Source organism: Bos indicus, chromosome 1 (genome assembly GCF_029378745.1).
Source record: "Bos indicus isolate NIAB-ARS_2022 breed Sahiwal x Tharparkar chromosome 1, NIAB-ARS_B.indTharparkar_mat_pri_1.0, whole genome shotgun sequence".
NCBI classification, from domain to species: Eukaryota; Metazoa; Chordata; class Mammalia; order Artiodactyla; family Bovidae; genus Bos; species Bos indicus.
In genome coordinates, this window is record NC_091760.1 from 81,778,577 (window position 1) to 81,800,956 (window position 22,380).

General features: G+C 43.3%; 1 protein-coding gene across 1 annotated transcript in view; it reads left to right on the top strand.

Moving 5' to 3' along the window:
• ETV5 (ETS variant transcription factor 5) overlaps nucleotides 1-22,124 on the top strand; it is a 59,331-nt gene extending 37,207 nt beyond the window's left edge. Inside the window, exons 8-13 of the mRNA XM_019958448.2 lie at nucleotides 3,497-3,756; nucleotides 6,060-6,116; nucleotides 10,917-10,985; nucleotides 11,140-11,309; nucleotides 15,950-16,051; nucleotides 19,648-22,124. Coding sequence (XP_019814007.1) covers nucleotides 3,497-3,756; nucleotides 6,060-6,116; nucleotides 10,917-10,985; nucleotides 11,140-11,309; nucleotides 15,950-16,051; nucleotides 19,648-19,869 — 880 coding nt within the window. The 3' untranslated portion in view covers nucleotides 19,870-22,124. The remainder of the gene's footprint in view (nucleotides 1-3,496; nucleotides 3,757-6,059; nucleotides 6,117-10,916; nucleotides 10,986-11,139; nucleotides 11,310-15,949; nucleotides 16,052-19,647) is intronic.
• The last annotated feature ends 256 nt before the right edge of the window (nucleotides 22,125-22,380 follow it).

The following is a 22,380-nucleotide window of genomic DNA, read 5'->3' on the forward strand; positions in this document are numbered from 1 at the left end:
CAATTTGAGTTTAATTGCTGACAGGCCTCACACAAAGTTCTGAGAGCTGTTTCAGAGCTCTTTGGTGGGCTTTTAGGGACAGTGTTTGGGTTTTCTTTTGCAACAGTGCCTGGCTCTTGGTATATGGCAGGAAAATAAATATTAATTGAAATTGGGTGGCATGGTACCACCTGGAATAAAAATCAGCATTCTCTTTTTGAGAAGGGAGACTAGAGGCTGTCTAGATAGCAAGGGAACTCGTGTGCGTGAAAGTCTCCCAGTTCCTTAAGATCTTCCCTACCATTTTGCATAATTTCTGAATTTAGCTTATGGCAGGCTGTGGGGAGGAGGTTGGATAGTTGATGTTTGAGAGTAATGGTATCTAAGAACCTAGCAGTGTGCTGGGACCTTTTACATGGGTTGTCTTAGGTAACCTTTACAACAGATCTATGGGACAAGTAACCTGATTGTTCTTACTTTCCTGATGAGGAAACTGAGGTTCAGAGCAGTTATGTAACTAGCTCTGTGACCTTGGGTCAGTAAGTGATAAAGATTGGATTTCAGCCCAGGATGTGCCAACTTCGCAGCCAGAGCCTCTTTTACTGAGCTGTGCTGCTTCGCTGTCAATTTTTTTTTGCTCTATCGGGAATATTAAGTACGTGGTGGTGGTTTCTTGGCCAGTTTTCCATATCATTTCAGCTGGCCTCTGAACTGCTCACTCCTTCACTGGGCACCCAAAGCCACTGTGTAGCCTTCTTTGAATCCACACTTTTCTCCTTTTTTTCTCTAAGTATTGTGTTTACTCTGTGCTGGCAGCAGAAACCAAAAAGGAAATGCAGAAAAAGCATCTAACGGTTTTCATAATGTAAACCAAATGTTGGTAGCGTGGGTGAGCTCTTGGGAGGAAAGGCGCTATATAAATCTGACAAATAAATAAATAACTGGTTCTTTAAATAAACTGGCACTGAGAAAGCCTTAATCTGTAACCTATTGAATATAGGCTTGCTCAGTAGTCAGAAGTGTCCTTTTGCTCACCAACTGTGAGCTCATGATGGCCTGAGCTCTGTTGGGATAACGGGTGGGGGTGGAGGGCGGGGTGGCTAGTGGGGGTAGGAAGAGGTCTGTTAGGAACCAAGCCTTCCCTCCTTGGAAAATGATTGCCTGCCTCAGTAAACAACAGGCATCTCTGTCGTAGCTGTACTATGTATACAACACATTCTAAGCTACTTCAAAAGGATTGCGGGAAGGGGGTTCAAATGAAGGACAGTGGTTGAAGTGCAGAGTGTATTTTGAGGACAAAAACTGAATTACTTTACTAATCTCTGCAAATAAAAGCTGTTATCGGCAGCAAGCTCGGAGAGAAATCTTTCTTCCAAATATGCTGGTTTTATGACCTACCCTTAAGCTGCCCTTTGCAACAAACCAGGACAAGCCAATCCCAGTTGTAGAATGTGTTCCACAGATGCCAGGCCTGTAAGCTTCATACATCCTTAAAGTTATGCTGCAGGGAGGGGATGAAGGTTGCTGGCTGGTACCCACATGGAAGCACCTTTTCCTGAGGGCATCGGACTAGGCCAACTCTAGAGTTTCATTCTGGAAAGTGAGAAGATGAGCTCTGAGCGGAAGTGAAGTGATGGGCCTGCCAGCTGCACTGGCTCTGGTTACAGAGCAGAGTTGGTTCTGTGCCATCTCAGAGCCATCAAGGAAGCGATTTGGGGAGGTCACCTTGGAAGGTGCTAGGAAGGTTGCAGAGGCAGGAGGGGAGAAAACATGGACAGTGGGTGCCCTTGTTACTGTTCTTGCTGGCATAAGCTCTGGGTACTTTAATGAAAATAAGCCTAAAGAATATCTTTACTTTCCTGCCCACTTCAGAATTTTCTTTACAAAATCAGGTTTGCAGCCTGTTGCTGGTGCCTGTATTCTAAATGTCAAGCCTAAACACAAGTTTCAGATTTATACTTCGAAGACCATGTGCAAGGCTTTCCTGAAATAGCAGTAACCTTGAAAATCAGCTTTCCTGATTGCCAGTCCACTGTCACAGTGTTCAGTACCCCCTGATCCTTAGAGTTCATAAAACTTGTTTCAGTAATTTCATCAGGCAGATCCTGAGCTTTTGGTATAAAAGGATAAATGTATGTAAAATAGTTTGGGGATCTTCCGGTTATAAAGGATCTTGTGGTACTGCTACTGGTAAGACAGTAAAGACTCAGAGAGCGAGCCCTGATTTAAAACGTTTTATTCTGCACACGAATCTCTTCACTAAAATTTTAAATCTTGATATTCTAGAAATCTGTTGGCCCTTAGATGTCACAAATTGATTCAGATCAAGTTATTTGCTTCAAGCTATTGATAGGATTCAAACTAAAAGTAGAGAGTAAGACCTTATAGGCTTACATTGTTGATTTTTAGACTTATTTTTATTACTGATGAAGTTAAACTTTGTTTATGACTGTTTGCATTTCTTTAGTGATTTTCCTATTTGTGTTCTTTACCCATTTTTTTCTGTTGGCATGTCCATCTTTTATTAATTTCCCCCACCGCAGTCTGTATTCTTTTATTCTTTTGCTTTGCAGCGTTCTTGAGTTGGGGGTGGGTTTTCTTTCTATAGGCTACTAAGAATACAAAGCATGGCCCTTATATCAAACCGTATGAACATTGCTATAGCTGCTAGAGATTTTCAGTTTAATTTGGGTCTTATTTCTCGTATTTCCTAACTATTACAGAATTACTCCCGCAGTTTGTTTTTCCTTAGGTTTTGTTTCTGTTGTTTGACTTACAGAAATTTATGCAAGGATACATACCCATGTTTATCTTGATTTCTGCTATTGGTATGATATATAGAAAGGTTTTTCCTCCACCCCCCCAAGATTATTTTTTCTTCGTATATGTTTACTATCATGGTTTCACATTGAAATCTTTATATAAAATTTATTTTGGCATATGGTATAAAACAGGACTTTCCAAGTCCTAAACATTGTATCTTTAATTAGATCTGTTGCTCAGAAAAGTTTTAAGTTTTGTTGTATAGCCTACACATTTTGTGATTTTTCTTAGGGATTTTGTTTTTGATTGCTGTTACATATGGTTGTTTTTTTTTTTTTTAGAACTATGTTTTCTAACTGGTTAATTTCTGGTTAAATGCTCTTTGGTCTTTAAAAATTAATTCTGTCTACAGATGAGCAAATGAATCAATGAACAAACATAATCTAATGTTAGTGATATTTGCAAATAGTTGGTTTTATATATTCAGATACATAATCTGGCTCAACTCTACACACAGACTGTGCATGAAGTAAACATGCACAGAAAATAAACTATGATGTAGTTTTTTTTTTTTTTTTTGGGCCAGTCCCTGACTCACGAGGTTTAAAATGTGTGATATAATTTTGGAGAAAAGGATGAAATATCCAGAAGCAAGCATTAATGAGTACTTTGAATTTGTAATCCTCAATGCTAAAATCATAGTAGATACTCATCCTATATTTACTTAAACAGTGTAACTACTTTCTTCTTGCAGATTTCAGAGACAGCTGTCTGAACCCTGCCACCCCTTCCCTCCTCAGTCAGGAGTTCCTGGAGATAATCGCCCTAATTACCACCGGCAAATGTCAGAACCTATTGTTCCTGCAGCTCCCCCACCCCCTCAGGGATTCAAACAAGAATACCATGACCCACTCTATGAACATGGGGTCCCAGGCATGCCTGGTCCCCCAGCACATGGGTTCCAGTCACCAATGGGAATCAAGCAGGAGCCCCGGGATTACTGCGTTGATTCAGGTGAGCATAACATCATATGATTCTTTTCTTCATCATCTCATTCATTTGTCTGGTTGTTACTGAGTGCCTTCTGTATGCAGGGCTTTGGGGACTAGTTTTCTAAAGTTTGCCTTCAAAGAAGTTAGGAGCTACTAAAGCAAACATGTTTATGCATAACTTAATACAAAACAGAAAAGTCATGCAAATGGTAGGAAGCACAATAGACATTCAGATGTCACACAGAGTATACCGGAGTCCATACCTGAAGATTGCTGGCACCCAGCCTTCAGTTCAGTCGCTCAGTCGTGTCCGACTCTTTGCAACCCCATGAACCGCAGCACGCCAGGCCTCCCTGTCCATCACCAACTCCCGGAGTCCACCCAAACCCGTGTCCATTGAGTCGGTGATGCATCCAACCATCTCATCCTCTGTCATCCCCTTCTCCTCCTGCCCTCAATCTTTCCCAGCATCAGAGTCTTTTCAAATGAGTCAGCTCTTCGCATCAGGTGGCCAAAGTATTGGAGTTTCAGCTTCAACATCAGTCCTTCCAATGAACACCCAGGACTGATCTCCTTTAGGATGGACTGGTTGGATCTCTTTGCAGTCCAAGGGACTCTCAAGAGTCTTCTCCAACACCACAGTTCAAAAGCATCAATTCTTCTGTGCTCAGCTTTCTTTATAGTCCAACTCTCTCATCCATACATGACTACTGGAAAAACCATAGCCTTAACTAGACGGACATTTGTTGGCAAAGTAATGTCTCTGCTTTTTAATATACTGTCTAGGTTGGTTATAACTTTCCTCCCAAGGAGTAAGCATCTTTTAATTTCATGGCTGCAATGACCATCTGCAGTGATTTTGGAGCCCAGAAAAATAAAGTCAGCCACTGTTTCCCCATCTATTTGCTATCAAGTGATGGTACCGGATGCCATGATCTTTGTTTTCTGAATGTTGAGCTTTAAGCCAACTTTTTCACTCTCCTCTTTCACTTTCATCAAGAGGCTCTTTAGTTCTTCACTTTCTGCCATAAGGGTGGTGTCATCTGCATATCTGAGGCTATTGAAATTTCTCCCAGCAATCTTGATTCCAGCTTGTGCTTCCTCCAGCCCAGCGTTTCTCATAATGCCCTTTAAGGCCTGTTATCTTAAAGTCACTGGACAAAGGATATTTCTGCATGTTAGTCCTGCCTCTAGTTTTGTGACCTTTTTTGAATACAATGACCCATTGAACTCCCAATATAAGTATAGGAGAGTCCACACGTAGGACGGGACTCTATTGTTGAATAGTGTTCTGAGAAAGTATCTGGTTTGTCATGGCTGTATGGGATCTGGGTATGCCATGGAAAAGTTTGTCCTGTTGGTTGCTTCATAGGAGTCACTACTCTGTTGCAATACTTTTCATCTGGGAAAATTCCTGTGTCCTTCAGCTGCCAGTGTACACAGGGAGAGGTATAACATCTTGAAACACCTATTGTTTGCTTTTGGGCTTCTTGTCTAGAAAGTTAAACACAAAGTTCCATTTGTCTTTGGGGGTCCTCTTTACCCCCACCCACACATTCACTGATTACCCATCTTGTAGGCCAAGCTTATCAAATGAGATCATTAATGGAAAGAGTGGGAATTTTGCAGCTTGCACGTTTAGAAACTCTTTCCTCTTTCAGTTCAGTTCAGTTGCTCAGTTGTGTCCGATTCTTTGTAACCCCATGAATCGCAGCATGCCAGGCCTCCCTGTCCATCACCAACTCCTGGAGTTCACTCAAACTCACATCCATCGAGTCAGTGATGCCATCCAGCTATCTCATCCTCTGTCGTCCCCTTCTCTTCCTGCCCCCAATCCCTCCCAGCATCAGAGTCTTTTCCAATGAGTCAACTCTTCACATGAGGTGGCCAAAGTATTGGCGTTTCAGCTTTAGCATCAGTCCTTCCAAAGAACACCCAGGACTGATCTCCTTTAGGATGGACTGGTTGGATCTCCTTGCAGTCCAAGGGACTCTGAAGAGTCTTCTCCAACACCACAGTTCAAAAGCATCAATTCTTCAGTGCTCAGCTTTCTTCATAGTCCAACTTTCACATCCATACATGACCACAGGAAAAACCATATCCTTGACTAGTGGACCTTTGTTGGCAAAGTAATGTCTCTGCTTCCTCTTCTTTATTTCCCCTTATTTTAGATTTTTTTTTAGTGTGGGGGGTGCAAAAAATGGGTGGTACCCCTTTCCCAAGACAAGGCCAGAAAGACATGACCTCCGGGCTGGAGGTTTAAGGGCTTTCCCTCTGCCAGTTTCAGCTGCAGAGACCATTGACAGGAGTGTGTTTCTCTTTCAGAAGTGCCTAACTGCCAGTCCTACATGAGAGGGGGCTACTTCTCCGGTAGCCATGAAGGTAAGTAGCTCTTTAAGAAATTATAATATTCAAGGAAGCCCAAAGTGGCTCAGTTTCCAAGCTAAGGTTTGAGATCATAGTTCAAACCTTCCTTAGCTCGTGAACACAAGCACTCACTGATTGTGATCCCCAGTCATCTCGGACACAGAGTTGAGGCACGCCCCTGACCTGTGAGGGCTGCCATCCTTTTCAGTAGTAATGACCCTAACTTTTAAGAAAGAAAGTGAACTGCCTGGTTTCTACTTTTCCATGCAAGGCGGCCATACAGCTGTAGATAACACTATCTAAAATGGAACTTAGGAACCACGTCATGACCTTCAGGGCTTCTTTTAAACATTGAAACAGGGAAGGCTTTCTTTCTTAGAACGGTTCCTCAGAAGTATGTCTTATTTCCTATCATGCATATCTCTGTAAGTGTCTAGAGCAGTGTGATTCTCCAAACCTGCAGCATCAGCTTCACCTGGAACTTGCTAGACATACAGATTTTCAGGCCCCACTCCAGACCTACTGAATCAGTCTCCAGGGTTAGGGCCCAGCTCTGTATTCCAACAGGCCCTCCAGGCAACCATGATGCACCCTCACATTCAGTTCAGTTCAGTTCAGTCGCTCAGTCATGTCCGACTCTTCACAACCCCATGAATCGCAGCATGCCAGGCTTCCCTGTCCATCACCAACTCCTGGAGTTCACTCAAACTCATGTCCATCGAGTCAGTGATGCCATCCAGCCATCTAATCTTCTGTCGTCCCCTTCTCCTCCTGCCCCCAATCCCTCCCAGCATCAGAGTCTTTTCCAATGAGTCAACTCTTCACATGAGGTGGCCAAAGTATTGGCGTTTCAGCTTTAGCATCAGTCCTTCCAATGAACACCCAGGACTGATCTCCTTTAGGATGGACTGGTTGGATCTCCTTGCAGTCCAAGGGACTCTGAAGAGTCTTCTCCAACACCACAGTTCAAAAGCATCAATTCTTCGGCGCTCAGCCTTCTTCAACAGTCCAACTCTCACATCCATACACGACCACTGGAAAAACCATAGCCTTGACTAGACAGACATTTGTTGGCAAAGTAATGTCTCTGCTTTTGAATATGCTATCTAGGTTGGTCATAACTTTCCTTCCAAGGAGTAAGCGTCTTTTAATTTCATGAGAGAACTACTAGAGTTGTAAGGCTTAGGTTTGGCTACATGTTAGAATCACCTGTGTGCAAATTGCTCAGTCCCTAAGTTATGTCCGACTCTGCAACCCCACCGGACTCCTCTGTCCAAGGAATTCTCCAGGCAAGAATACTGGAGTGGGTTGCTATTTCCTCCTTTAGGGGATCTTCCCGAGCCAGGGATCAAACCCATATCTCTTGCATCTTCTGCTTTGATAGGCAGGTTCTTTACTGCTGCGCTACCTGGGAATCCCTAGAATCACCTGGGGAGCTGTTAAAACTTCTGGTGTCCAGGCTTCACCCAGAGCAACTAAATCAGAAATTCTAGGATGGGGCTCGGGCATTAGTAGTTTGTGAATCTCCCTGGGTGATTCTGTTGTGTCCAAGGATGACAACCACTGTTCTAGAGTTTTAGAGCTAGTTTGAAAGAGCTGGTAAATCAGCACTAGCTGGTTATTATGAGTGATTTGGTTCACAAGAGTGATTTCTATGGGTGGCTGTCTCCCAATGACTTGGTTGGAAGGGAGACCAAGTGTGGCTGCCACGGGCACCCAGGGATATTCTGAGTGAGTGTCCAGCCCTGGGAAGGAAGGGCTGTCTACTGGACCTCTGTGATGGGCACACATGTGTAGTAGGGCTCTCTTCCAGGTTCCCAAATGTTTCTGCAGCAGTTGATGTCTGTAGCAGGTGAACTAGGAAAGAGGAAAACACTTTGCATAACTACAACATTTAAAGAGGTGCATGCTCTTAAAGGAAATACTTTTAGTAAGGTACTGGGGCTGCTTACTACACACAGAATATCTGGCAAGCTTGTGTTTTTCCCCCACTTCTTCCCTGAATCAAAGAAGTTAGTTTCAAAGATATCTGCATTCTTAATTGCTCTAAATTACTCTGACACAGTTTTTCTCTCCTTATACAGGCTTGACCACAGATGCCCGTGAAAGTTAGTGAGACAAGTGTCTCTGATTGGCATCTGTGATTACTAAGATAGCCATCCTGCCTTAGCATTCACCTGGAATCTTTACATACTATTTTGAATCTTTCATTTCCACTTTGCCCCTCAAACAGGTTCTTCCTTCCTGCCACCTTTGAGTGACTAGATGGTTGTGACCACAACTGATGGCAACTGCTGTGCAAATTCAACTGACAAATTCACTTAAACCAACAGCATCTTCCAGATGTTTTAGAGAACCACATGTGGCAATGACTAGAAACCACAAAATATACCAGAACGATAACTCATGGGCAGGGCTTCATCTGATTAGTTTGAAAACCAAACCTAGAATTTAATCTAGGTTTACATTTTTTCCCCTATATACTGTGAGTGTATTAGGCTCAAAGAAAAGCTCTAAATATAACATAGAAATTTTGGCAGGTGTGTAAACTTTGTAGTTTACTTTTGACTTTATATTAAGGCTGTTAAAACATCAGAGTAGCAAAATTCATGTAGAAAGTCAGGAAATACATAGCTTCCCAACAGCCAAGGCAGAAAATACAAAGCCTGATGGATTATGCAATTCTTAATATACATTGTGACAGTTTGTTGTAAGTCAGTTTCCTAGTACCAAACTGGAAAATTATAGGCGTCCCTGAGAAGTTAGCATTGCATTCTTAAATCTTTTAATGGAAAACTGTAGATTCCTTCATATTTATTCCAGTAGTTATAGAACACTTACATACTAGGCGCAGTAAGGATGCTAAGATATTCAGAATATGGTCCTTACCCTCTAGAAACTTAGAATTCCATGACAGAATAAGGTAAGTGCTATTAAGAGATTAACTGTAGAGATTTATCATAATGTGCAAGTCCTTACTGTCTTGATTTCTTTTAACTATCCTGCATTGCACATCGATGTACTGGGAGCTATTCTTAAGCTCTCTGTTGTAAGGATAAATCAGTCAATGAACAGAATATATATCAACTCATTAAATTCTCACTAACAAGCCTGTGAGGTAAGAATTATCTTCCAAATCCTTAGATGAGAAAAATGGAGCACTGAGAGACTAATTTGTTCTAGGCCACACAGTTAACCTAGATCCAGTCAGTCTGGCTTCAGGGCCCATGCTCTTCACATTACACCATGTTTTTTGTTGTTTTTTTTTTGCCTACTTTGTCATCTGTCTCCACCAGTTGGGATGCGAGCTCCATTAGAGCAAGCACCGAGTCTACCCTCTTCTCTAGCGCAAACATGTGCCCAGCATAAATATCTATTGGATTACATAAAAATATACTTCTTTGTAGTTAAGCAGAGAAAAAAATGCTTGGGGCTGAGGAAACAAAATGAATAATACGAAACCTGAAAACAATCTGTTTCCAAGTTGGGCAGTGTTTTCCCAACCCCAGGCCTCTTTAAAATTGTGCTGATCCTGCCAAGAAGAACTTGATCCAAGCTGATTGTAATGAACAGATTATTTCTTGGAGCCTTTACCAGGGAGTTTAAGTCATAGAAAATCCCTCTCAAAAATCTAGTGCTCATTCTTCACTGCAAATGGCCTCCCCTGCCTGCCGGGACCACATACTTGACACTCATAAGCCTGGTCCACATGCCAGACGAGTTGACTGGAGAACTGAGTGTGGGGAGTACCGCCATGCAAACAGGAGCTCCTGGTGTTTCCTCTTGAGAAGCATGTGGTTAGCAGGGAGTACACAGGGATGCTCACCCCTGAAATAGGCTGGACCCCAAGCAAGGGTGTGGTCCCACCATGCTTGTCTATTAACTGGCTTTGCTCTGAGCTGCTGGCCTCGTCAGGGTGCCTGCTGACCTGGTGGTCAGCACTGAACCCGTATTAGGGGTTAGTGGGTTTACTTTTTTGGCACTCTCATGTGGCATAGTTCCCCAATGAGACTGAACCGGTGCCCCCTGCATTGGGACCCTGGAGTCCTAACCACAGGGCTACCAGGAAAGTCCCAGATTAGTGGGTTTAGAATGCTAAGCCATCATCCTTCCTTCTCCTGGACACCTTCCACTTTTTGCCCTGCCTTCCTTTCATTTCCACTTACATATGTTGTTGGCCCAGTCAGTTCCCCTCTTTTCTTAACAATGCAATAAGTGTTACTGCTGGAATATCTCTTCATATTCCTTTCACAGTGTCTGGAGGTGATGATACCTCCAGCTTACCTTTCAAATTATTGTTTGTCACAGTCTTTACTCATTTGGCATCATTTTCTACCTTCCAAGCTCTTTCATAATTGAATGAAGTGTGTGGGCAGCATGGACAAGCTGTACGAAAGATTGAAATTAATATTTGCTAAAAGGGAAACGGCAAGACCACATATAGGTCAATTAGATCCCCCCCAGTGAGGCCAGCTGAAATAGATGAGATATCATTTCAGATATAAAGGCTTAGTCACTGATCCATGCAGACCTCAGGAGTAAGATGTGCAGGAACGTTCTGGTGATTCAGTGCCTCCCTGCAGTCTCGGCTCTAATAGCAGGAATCGATGCCGTTCTGACTGCAGAACGCGCAGTTGCATCAGAACACAAACACCTAGGTTCTTGTGAAGTTCTCTCGCAAATTCAGTCTGGCATAGATACAGCAGTTCATTGGACTGAGGACCTGAAATGATAGAAAATTCTGTTTTAGTCCTTCAGAGTTCTCATAGCGGAGATCCATGTTAAGCAACATCTTCTTTCTAAATTCTCTTTCAGGTTTTTCATATGAGAAGGATCCCCGGTTGTACTTTGACGACACTTGTGTCGTTCCCGAGAGACTGGAAGGTAAGTAGCCCCATCTCGTTTCGTGCAAAGCTGGAATTCTTACCGTGTCAGAGCATCTTTGTCAGTCGTCTTGATGCCAGGTTGGCAACATTTGCCCAAATCAGGTGAGAAACTTGAGACTAAAGTACCGCATATGTATCTTTATCCCGAACAGGCAAAGTGAAACAAGAGCCCACCATGTATCGGGAGGGGCCCCCTTACCAGAGGCGAGGTTCCCTTCAGCTGTGGCAGTTCCTGGTTACCCTTCTTGACGACCCAGCCAACGCCCACTTCATTGCCTGGACAGGCCGAGGCATGGAATTCAAGCTGATAGAACCCGAAGAGGTAAGCACTGGGTGCTGATTTTTGATTTGTTGATGTTTGTTCCTATTTAGTTCTCCATCTAGCCTTTTTACTGTGTCAGATATGCTCTTCTCATTCAGATTCTGGCCTGGCCAATGGGCTTGACAGTGCTTTTTCTATTAATGGGAAAGGCAAAGTTATGTACTGCAAAATATGTAAAAAGTATTAGTAACCCTTCTGCAAACTCTGGGGAGGGAGGCCATGAAGACTTACATTCTAAAAGGGTCTGCTTTCTCTCTTGGAAAGTCTTTCAAGTGTGCTTTCAGTGATACCAACTCTTTTTTGGTGCAAGCCCTCATATGACACAAGCTCTGTGTCAGAGATTATGTGAACAGATTGTAAGACATTTTGGTAATATAGGTTGCAACCGTCCTATGGTGTATTTAAAATGGCTCTAGAGAAATAACATTATCAGAGATGAGTCAATCTCAATCTCAGAAACCTAGTGTTTTGTTTTGTTTTAATGTAATATCACAGGAGCTTCCCTGGTGGCTCAGTGGTAAAGAATCTACCTGCCAATGCAGGAGACACAGGTTCAATACCTGGTCTGGGAAATCCCCACATGCCACAGAGCAACTAAGCTCTGTGCACCACAAGTACTGAGCCTGTCCTCGAGAGTCAGCCATAACTGGTGAGCCCACAGGCCAAAACTACTGAAGCCCGAATACTAGAGCCTGTGCTCCGCAAAAGAGAAGCCCCCGCAGTGAGAAGCCCAAGCACTGTAACTAGAGTCGCCCCTGCTCACCTCAACTAGAGAAAAACTGGCGCAGCAATGTCATCAGGTTCTTACTATCTCTTTTTTAAAGTACTACAATGAGATAGCCAACCTTCCTTATTTTGTTAATAGAAAAAACCTCCCTTATTTTGTTAATAGAAAAAAAACATTGTTACCATCTTTTTGCCCAGATTGACAGAAAGGCCAGTGGACAGAACCAATGCCATTTCTTCAAAGGAGAGGACACATCATAGAATCTCCCCTTTCCTAAATATCACAAAGCAAATTAAGTCAGGCTCTGGGCTTGCCATTATTTCAAAGGGGTTGATTTTTGTTTGATTTAGAATCTAGAGGTTAGAAATGGAAAAGAAATAACTTCCCTAAAAGTCTGACATATGCTTCTTTTGGTAGCATATACTTGAGTGTTACACATTAAGCCAGCAGAACAAAAAGGTATCTTTGGGTTGGTGTGATTAGAATGAGAACAATGCTCTCGGAGGCCTCTGAACAGGAACTGTGGTTGTAGATGTTCAGTCAGGTCCAGGGCTCACTTTAGTACACCCAAGGGGACAGGTGGGCATGGGGGTTGACGGCAGGAAATTGGAGGGAGAAAATGGCCTGAAAGTTAAGATGAGCAAAGGAGAATGTGTGAATTGGAGGCTTAAGGAGAATCCTGACTGGTAGAGGAAGGCGGGCTTCATTAAAGGCCGTTAGAGAAGATATACTTATGTACATACATATACAATTTCTGTTAAGACTTGTTCTACCTTCAAAGCCAAAGTTTGGTACTGCTGTGTTCTCCTGAGGGTGTCTTTTGGCTAAGTCGTGTAGAAATGGAGCCATGTTTCCGGCCACACGGAAAAGCATCCACCCCACATTCTTTTCCTCATAATGTGGCCTGGTTTGTATGAGGCTTGAGGAAAGCATGTCGCCCAGACTCACTGAGGCTTTTTGAAAGTCAAGTCTGTCATGTGAGCAGCCCTTTTTGATTTATCTCATTTCACAAAAAGGAGCTTTTACGACTTCTTTGCCACTGCCTCGGGCCTAAGCAGAGGCTATACAGCTGCAGGTAAACCTGGTTATGACCCTTTGTAAAGCCGTTATTGAATCTGTTGCTCTCCAACCAATGGTAAAGAAAATGATGAACAGATGGCAAAGGACCCCGGCTTTCTTAAAGAAACTAATGCTAATCCAGAATGCTCACATAAATGCCAAGCTGCCCAGTCACAGGGGAGTCTCCTGGTGGCCTTGCGCCTCTCTCAGCTGATTAAACAGCTCTGTTTCTTCAGAAAGTACTTCTTGCCACCGCAGCTTGAAATCCCCGAGCATTCCATGAACTCTGAAATATTCCATTCCCTTAACCCCAGGATCAGCTCTGTTCCTCTGTGCGCTTTGGCCCCAGGACATGCAGCACTTTTTTCCCCACTCTCTAATCCTTGTATAACTTGGCAGGCCCTCCTCTTGGTAGTGTCAAGAAGATACCAACTCCTCGAAAAATGCTGTAAGAAGTTGTCATGGGGGGAGCTTGAAGGGTGAAGCGGAGGAGGAAGCTGTTTGGGACGTAATTGTAGGCAGCTGTGTGGCTGAGTAGTGCACTCTGGGTAATTATCCATAATATCCATTACACTGTGCATGGAAATTGTGGTTTTAGAACTGCGTTTTGGCAGGCCCCCTAATCAAATGTCTTTTGATAGTCATCCAGCTTAGCACCCTCTCAATTATGACTGACTCGGCTTTAATCTGGAGCCATTTTAACTGTGAATCTGCATTAATGAATATTTTGGGGGGTAGGGTTGTTTGTTGAACATGTGGCAGATAACTGATGCCATCGGGAGGTTTAAAAGGACGTGCTGCTTAGAAAGAGCCGCTCCCTGTGCTGTGGCTGCGCTCTTACAAAGAGAGGAAGAGAGATGTGAGTTTGGGCTTTTGTTTTTAACTCCTTCGGCCTCCATCCTCAAGATGCTATCAAAGTAACAAATGTGAAAGACGAAGGAAAGAAGGAGCTGGCAGCGAGCTATTGCCTCCTCCCTCCACCCCCCCAAAAATGGGGCAGCCGTTATTCCCAGCTGCTCTGCAGTTGTGCCGCATCATGATTACTGCATTAGGAGCAGCCCCAGTGAGGGCTACTGAATCACAGGGCCCTGGCCCAAGAGGATGAGTCAGTAACTATGGCTACCAGAGCTGCTTTGAAGTCTACACATATACAAAACCTCTCTCCAGTACAGCTACTGCATATGCAAGTGACAGCAAAGAAAGGCCATGGCTGAAGTTAAATAGTCAAGAACTGTTTTCCACCATTGCAATACAGTCAAATGTGAGGCTGGGCCTCTTTTAAGGGTTCCTGCATCACTTGTGGCCAACAGCAGTTCAATAATACCTTCATGGTGTTATTTCTTTTGGGGAAAAAAAAATGGACATGTATTGATTTACCAGCTTTTCTTTCTTACCACTATTTCTATTGGCTTAAACTGTTTTTCTCTAAACAGGGGATGTGTTTTTGCTTAATTTTGCCTTTTTGGTCATTTCAAAGAGTTGAATGGGTGCAATATGGAGAAAGGCAGAGAACCAGGGTATCGTGTGCTGTGGGGCATGAAGCAAATGAATGGAAATTTAACCTTCACATAGTTTCTTACAAGGGAAAATGGAATCATGACTGTTGAATTTTTGTAATATAATTAGGACAGATGCACTTCTTCCTTATCAGATCATTTCTGATATTTATTAAAGGTCATCTTGAATCCTGAGTTGAGATGTTGCTTTCATTCTGCCCCAAATACTTTTGAATAATACTTTAAGTGAAATGTGGCTTTATGATCCACTTTTCCATTTGCAACCCACTCCAGTATTCTTGCCTGGAGAATCCCATGGACAGAAGAGCTTTGTGGGCTACAGTCCATGGGTCGCAAAGAGTCAGACACGACTGAGCAACTTCACTTTCACTTTCTATTTGCAGTCTCCCTACTTCTCATTCCATGTTTACCTTTTTTTTTAAATGAATGTAGTTATTTTGGTTAAGTTTCCAAAACTGACCCAGAATGTTCCAAATATGATCGCTGGTTTGCATGCATTTAAAGGCCTCATATTTCCAAGGTTAATCTGCCTTGACAGTCATCTTATACGTAGGGCTTGGGATGTTGGATACTTGAGCAGAGTTGCTTGACTGTCTTGCTGAGCTCCACTAGTAAGTGTTCTTGCTTTAAGGCTTCTTTGCCCAGAGTTCCAATTACATCCCCCATCACTGCACCTCAGGTGGATCGGGTTAGATATAATGCACTTCACAACTGTTTGGGAAGCCATGTTAATTTTTCATTAAATGGATAATGGTGCTACATGTTTTAATGTCCATTCTGCAAGTCCACTGGGAGCAGGGGATTGGATGGCAGCAGGCTGAAATGATCTGATTCCCTTTTACTCCATGAGCTGCAATACGTAAACATCTCCCAGCCCCTCTCCAATCTTATTAGAATTGAACTTTTGCTCTGCTGGCCCATTAGCAACTCACTAGTGTGTTTCTAATGTTTCAGGAATGACCATTCTAATTATTCCTTATTGACTGCTACAGAAACCATAGCACTTAATGGCAACATGTTAATGGTCTATGGGTATTGGTCAATAATTCATATGTGGAGAAACAGTAGAGAGCCTGCTTCCTCTGGGATGCTAGCCAAGCCCTCTGCAATCTTAAAATGCTAGGATTCTTCCACCTCCAGGTCTCACCTCTTAGCATCTATGACTGAATCATCACCTTTGTTGAATATTGGTCTTAAGGGAATTAAGTGCTTTTCCATTCAGGTCAGAGAAATGGATCACTGACCAGAGCAGTTGGGTTCTAGAACGCTCTCCTGGGATTGGGAGGAAACCCACTAGACCCAAGGAATGAGTTTCCATTGCTTTCCTGTCTCTTCAGGTCGCTCGGCGTTGGGGCATTCAGAAGAACCGGCCAGCCATGAACTATGACAAGCTCAGCCGATCTCTACGCTATTACTATGAAAAGGGCATCATGCAGAAGGTGAACAATTATGAGAGACAATTAAGATCACTCTCAGAGAAACTGTCCAGGGCTTCTGTAATAAGACTAATGGCTTCGAGGAAATGTTAGCTTCATAATTCTGTGGTAGGAAAGATCTTGGAAAAATGAGTTTAAATGAGATACAAAGAGCACCTTTAATACTCTCGGGTACCTGAAAAACAGAGGTTGTGGAAGACTCTGTAGGAAAACTAGCCTCCTCTGCTTTATTTAGAGAAATAAACCGTCTCGACTTACAGAAATGCCCAGATAGGACTTCCCTGGTGGTCCAGTGATTAAGAATCCACCTGCCAGTGCAGGGGACAAGTGCTCGATCCCTGATTCAGGAAGATTCCACATGCTGTGGGGCAACTCAGCCCCTCCGCCTAGAGCCCATGCTCTTCAGCAATGAGAAGCCACCATAATGAGTAGCCCCCCACCCTGCCGCAACTAGAAAAAACCTGCATACAGCAACAGAGACCCAGTGCAGCCAAAGAAAAAAATTTTTTAATTGTCCAGATACTTAGGCCAACTATTACATCCATAAAGGAGCCAGGGAGAGAATCAACTTAAAGGTCTCTGCTCCCACAAGAGCTTAGTTGAAGTCTTTAGTTGTTAAGACACCAAGACCTCCAAATATGTTGGTTTAATACTCTTTAAGTGTTAGGACTAAGGAAATCTTTTTCAAAAACTGGAAAATACAAGTTAAAAAGCCAAGATTTGCAAAATGGGAGCAGAATCGCCTGATAACAAGCTGCAGAATAAAGGATGAAGCATATTTTGAGGAAGCCAGAACAAAATCCTTATTGTGATAGGTGGTGAAAGACCAAAATCTTAAAAGCCGTGTATAAGCAGAAGATGAAGATGGCAAATCTTTGGTTTTTCTTAACCAGATTTTATACTGTACTGTTACCCAGATTCTAGCATTTATACATTTAGGCAGTCTTTACATGGTAGATGCACTCAGAATTATATGGTCATTGTTGCTGAGAACTTGTCTTGTGCTAAAACCAGGCTTATCTTCTCATAGGCAGGTGGTAATATGACCCCATATTCCTCTCATCTCCTTAAATTATTAAAACTTTTCATGGATGGTCTTCTGGATAAAACTCAGACTTTCATGCTTCGTGCAGGCTCTAAGGCACCATCCAACCATCATTTCCTTACTTGCACTTGTCTGCTTCCACTACCACAGCCATCTGTCTCTTAATATGTATTGTTTGGTGAACACACACTGTCAGTCATGTAAGTTATCAAGCGTATTATAAAATGAAAAAACACCTATTAAACTACCATCCTACTTAAGAACATTCCTAACACCTGCATTACCTGGCCAGCTCCTACTTGTTTATCAATCACCTCTTTACTCCAAGAATCTGAAGTTCTCAAGCTGAGTTACGTGGTCCCATCTGCATCTGAGAGCACCTGCGTTCATCTCCATCACTTCCCTACTCTCTGTATTGCAAATCACTCCCTGGCTTGTCAGTATCTGCCACAGGAATATCAGCTCCTTTAGGGCAAAATTGAGAATTTGACTTCAGTGCTTGGCATAGTTAATAGATACTCTAAAATGGGTTATCACCCCACCCTACCTATCCCCCCCCCTTTTTTAAAGGTACAATTCAATGGGGGTTTAATATGTATGCAGAGTAGTACAACTGTCACTCACAGTCAGTTTTAGAACATTTTGTTGTTCAGTTGCTAAGTCGTGTCTGACTCTGCAACCCCATGGACTGTAGCCCACCAGGCTCCTCTGTCCATATGGTTTTCCAGGCAAGAATACTGGAGTGGGTTGCCATTTCCCTCTTCAGGGGATCTTCCAAGATCAGGGATTGAACCCATGTCTCCTGCACTGGCAGGTGGATTCCTGACCACTAAGCCACCAGGGAAGCCCATTAGAACAATTTATCACCCTAAAAAGAAACCCTGAACCCATTAGCAGTCACTACCCCTTTCCCCAGTACAAGCTTCACACATTCTCCCCATTCAGTGTTAACACTACCAGGTAGAATTCGAAACTTAGGAAGGGGGGCCAGTAGAAAAGAAACCACTGGCTTTGTGGTTCCTAAATACAGACCCAATCCAAGGGAATGTAACCAAGACAGTTAACTTGAACTAACGGCAATGAATTGCACCTATGAACTTCCTAGGTTTTCTAAGAAAGAAGAGAACTCTGAGAATTAAGCATAAAGTAGTACAGAGGAAGGCATAGAAATGAGACTTGGGTGGGCTCAGATCCTAACACTCCTATTTATGCTTTAAGGAAAGTCAACCTTTCAAAGCCTGTCTCCAATGAAAGTGTAGCTAATAATTCTGGATCTAATCTCAAAAGGGTAATACATATGTGAAAATGTCCTAGAAATAGTAACATGCTATCCAGTGTAAGAGATCATTGCTTTATTATGTGACCTATAAGAAATGAAAACTAAATGAAAGAGGAGTGGTAGCATACTGATCCGGGGAGGGACTCGGAAAAGCATTAGTTCCATACCCTCAGGTTTTGAAAGGGAAAACTGGATTCATAGAGATTGAGACTTGCTAGTGACCAAGCCAGAGAAGGCAATGGCAAGCCACTCCAGTACTCTTGCCCAGCAAATCCCATGGACGGAGGAGCCTGGTGGGCTGCAGTCCATAGAGTCGCTAGGAGTCAGACACGACTAAGTGACTTCACTTTCGACCTTCATGCATTGGAGAAGGAAACGGCAACCCACGCCAGTGTTCTTGCCTGGAGAATCCCAGGGACCGAGGAGGCTGGTAGGCTGCCGTCTCTAGGGTCACACAGAGTTGGACATGACTGAAAATGACTTAGCAGCAGCAGCAGCAGTGACCAAGCCAGGGCTAGAAGCCATTTGCTCAACTTTCAGAGCTAGTATTATCATCACTGTATCCTCCTGCCTAGCTCTCCCACACGTGAGCTGACTCTGGCTGGGGAACCAGAGATTTAACAGTAAATTGGCTTTTAAAAAACCCAAATAGGAATGAGTGATTGTATACACCTGCCACCCTTAATCAAGACTAGTTGGTTCAAGTAATGTTATAATGCATAAAATTCATATAAAGGTAGTTTGCAGTTCCTTCAGTGTAGCAAAACCATGACATTAGTCATTTTCAACTGCAGGTAAGCCAAAAAGCAGTTCTATTTGGTTTTGGAACAAGCTGATAAAATCCCACATAGCTTCTGAATTCCTAGCCCTGTGGGACAACAAAGCTGTCCTGTGAAGACTGTAAACTTGAGGAAACTGAACACATGGGCTGACTCCTGCATCTTTCAATCCTTATATCTCATAACACCAGCCTCAGCATAACCGTTGTTTCTAGACTGATTTTAACAGTGAGGATGTTCTTTTAAGAAGAACCTGAATTTGGTATTCATATATTCTTTTCAGATGCTAAGCTGTGGTGTCAAAACACTTAGCAGGTAACACATACCCATGATTTATCAAAATAAATCGAAGGATTTGGATAATCAACTACCATTGAGCCTCTGGTCCCAGGTTGCCCAAGAGCTTGGTGGCTTAATAGATATCTCATTCTTCCCTTGGTGCCCACACCCCATGCCCTGGTCCAACCGGGCCTCATAAGGTACATTTTCTCTCTAGGTGGCTGGGGAACGATACGTCTACAAGTTTGTCTGCGACCCTGATGCCCTTTTCTCCATGGCCTTCCCTGACAACCAGCGTCCGTTCCTGAAAGCAGAGTCTGAGTGCCACCTCAGCGAGGAGGACACCCTGCCACTGACCCACTTTGAGGACAACCCTGCTTATCTCCTGGATGTGGACCGCTGCGGCAGCCTCCCCTACGCCGAAGGCTTTGCTTACTAAGTTTCTGAGCAGCTGAGCGGCCAAACCTTAGAGCTAGCAGTTCCCATTCAGGCAAACGAGAACAGTGGTTTTGTTTGTGTTTCTGGCTGTTCCTAAAGCTTGCCCTTTGAGTATTATCTGTCTCTGGAGATAGAGAATCCAATCTGTCTCCGGATTGGCACCCTTAAGGACAGAAACTTTGGCGGGGGAGTGGGAACAGGGAGGGGCAGAAAACCACCCAAAAGCTGGTGCCTCAGCTCTTGATCCTGACAAGGTTTCTGGGAAGTGATTGAAATGGAGCCTCCTTCCCATGGACAATATATATGCAAAGCAATACCTTGTTCAGGTTGGTACCCGCAAACCAGGACAGAGTATGTGACAATCTGCATTGATCAAGGACTACTAAATGCCTTTACATAGAAGGGCTCTGATTTGCACAATTTATTGAAAAAGTGAGTCACAAAACCCATAGAACAGGAGGTAGGCTAAGTTGGGGAGGCTCAAACCACGAAGGGTTGCCAAGTATTACCTTAAAACTTGGACAGCTCTTGCAGCCCACTGAAATGTTTCCCCTTGGTCTAGAAAGAAGGGGAAAAGGATGAATAGCTGTTACCCACTCCACGGTTCTCAAATAAACCATTGCTACTCTTGGGAACCTTCTGGCCATGTGGTCACCAAGTAGAGCAAGCCCCCTCTCTCTTCCCAGTCACATGGCTGTGTGTGGATGGCTTTAATTTTAGGAGAAGGTGATTAACACTTTTGACAGTATTTTGTTTTGCTTTGATTCGGGGGATTGTTTTGTTTTGGAAAACCAGTTTATAAACTGATTTTTGTAGTTTTGGTATTTAAAGCAAAAAAAAAACAAACCTTTTGGTAACTGTGCACTGTGTCCTATAAACAGGGCAGTGCCGACTTCTGAAGACGCTGCAGCTTGAAAGGGGCTTTGCTGGGGGCGTCCCCTTGGCTGAGTGCAAGCCCTCTTTATTGCCTGCTTTGTGCTTTCTGCACCAGACAGCCTGACGGAACATTTGCACCTGAGTTGTACATTTTTGAGGTGTGCAGGGCAGCCTGGACACACCGTTTAGATTCTATGTGTATAGTCCCCAATGTTCCCTCCCATGCCCTCTCTGGAAAGCATATGTACATAATACATGTCATGTCCATTTGAAACCTGGTCACCTGATGGAAACCCTAGGGAGTCTTCCCTGGGCATGACTGATGACAATTTCCATTTCATCCATTTTTGTTTTTCCTTTTTCTTTAAATCCTCGGACTTTAAACCCTGCATATGATTCAATAGGGTTTGAGACGTATGTGCGACACCAACAGGTAAAACAGTGCTAGCGCCTTAGTTTCCTGCCACTTTACAAAAGAGTTCTCTGATCGCTGGATTTTATTGGAAGAGTTTTAAATAACCCAGCTAAAGCTACATGAAAGCTCAAAGTAGAGGAAAAGGCATTAGAAAGTGGTAGCACCTTGGTGCCTGCTGTTCAGAGAGTTCTGTGCTTCCCCTGACACTGAGCACAGAAACAATGATTATGCTACTCTTCATACACAAAGGACAGTGCTTTGTTTTTCTATTGATGGAACGCTCTGCAGTCTCAAACAGTCCCCCAGGTGACCAGGAGCACATTTGTGAAGAGGGTCACAGATAAGGGGTGCATTTCATAGCTGTGGAAATACAAGGTTTCCCTCTTGGAAGCTAATTAGCCCACAAAGGTATTGCACCTGTAGCTTGGGCCTTAATTAGCATTGTATTCTAATCAAAGGACTCTTTCCAAATGGTATTTATAGCTTTCTAACCTACACATAGTCTATACATAGATGCATATTTTACCCCAAGCTGGCTAGAGGTTAATTTGTTGTAAATGCTGTATAGGATTTTTTTTTCCTTTCTTATCTGGGTTTGGGTTTTGTTGGGATTTTTTTTTTTTTTTTTTTGATGGATTTATGCTGTCTTAGCAAGTATGAAAAGAATCGTCTGTAGCCTGAGCTCCCCTCCCCCGCTATGGCCACGTGGCCCGTGCGGTCTCGGGACACAGGATGGCGGCGTCACCATTGCATTCCCATCGGACTCATGCACCTCCCTGATGATTTGGGGTTTTTCAGTTTTTCGTTTTTGCTTCTTTTCCAGAGTGTGGAAAATCTACAGTGCAGAAAGGCTTTAACCTGCCAGTTGATTTGAAATACTTTTCCCCTGCGCAGGGCTGTTTGCATCCTGCCAAGCTGCGTTATATTCTGTACTGTGTACAATAAAGAAGTTTGCTTTCAGTTTACCGAGTGCCTGAAACCCGCATCTTTTTTGCCCCCATCTTAAAGTAAGCAGAAGTCACCTGGCACCTTCCTCTCCCTGTCTCTCCCCCTCTTAGCTATCTAGCCTTATGACTGTAGAGTTGAGAGTCAACTTGCGCACAGCTTCTCTCTTCTAATCTCATCTCTCAAACTCTGGTTAAACATTTGATCCAAAAGAGTAGAAGGAAAGTAGAAAGCAGAGAGGTTTTCCCAGCCAGTGGGGAGCTGACACCATCCCAT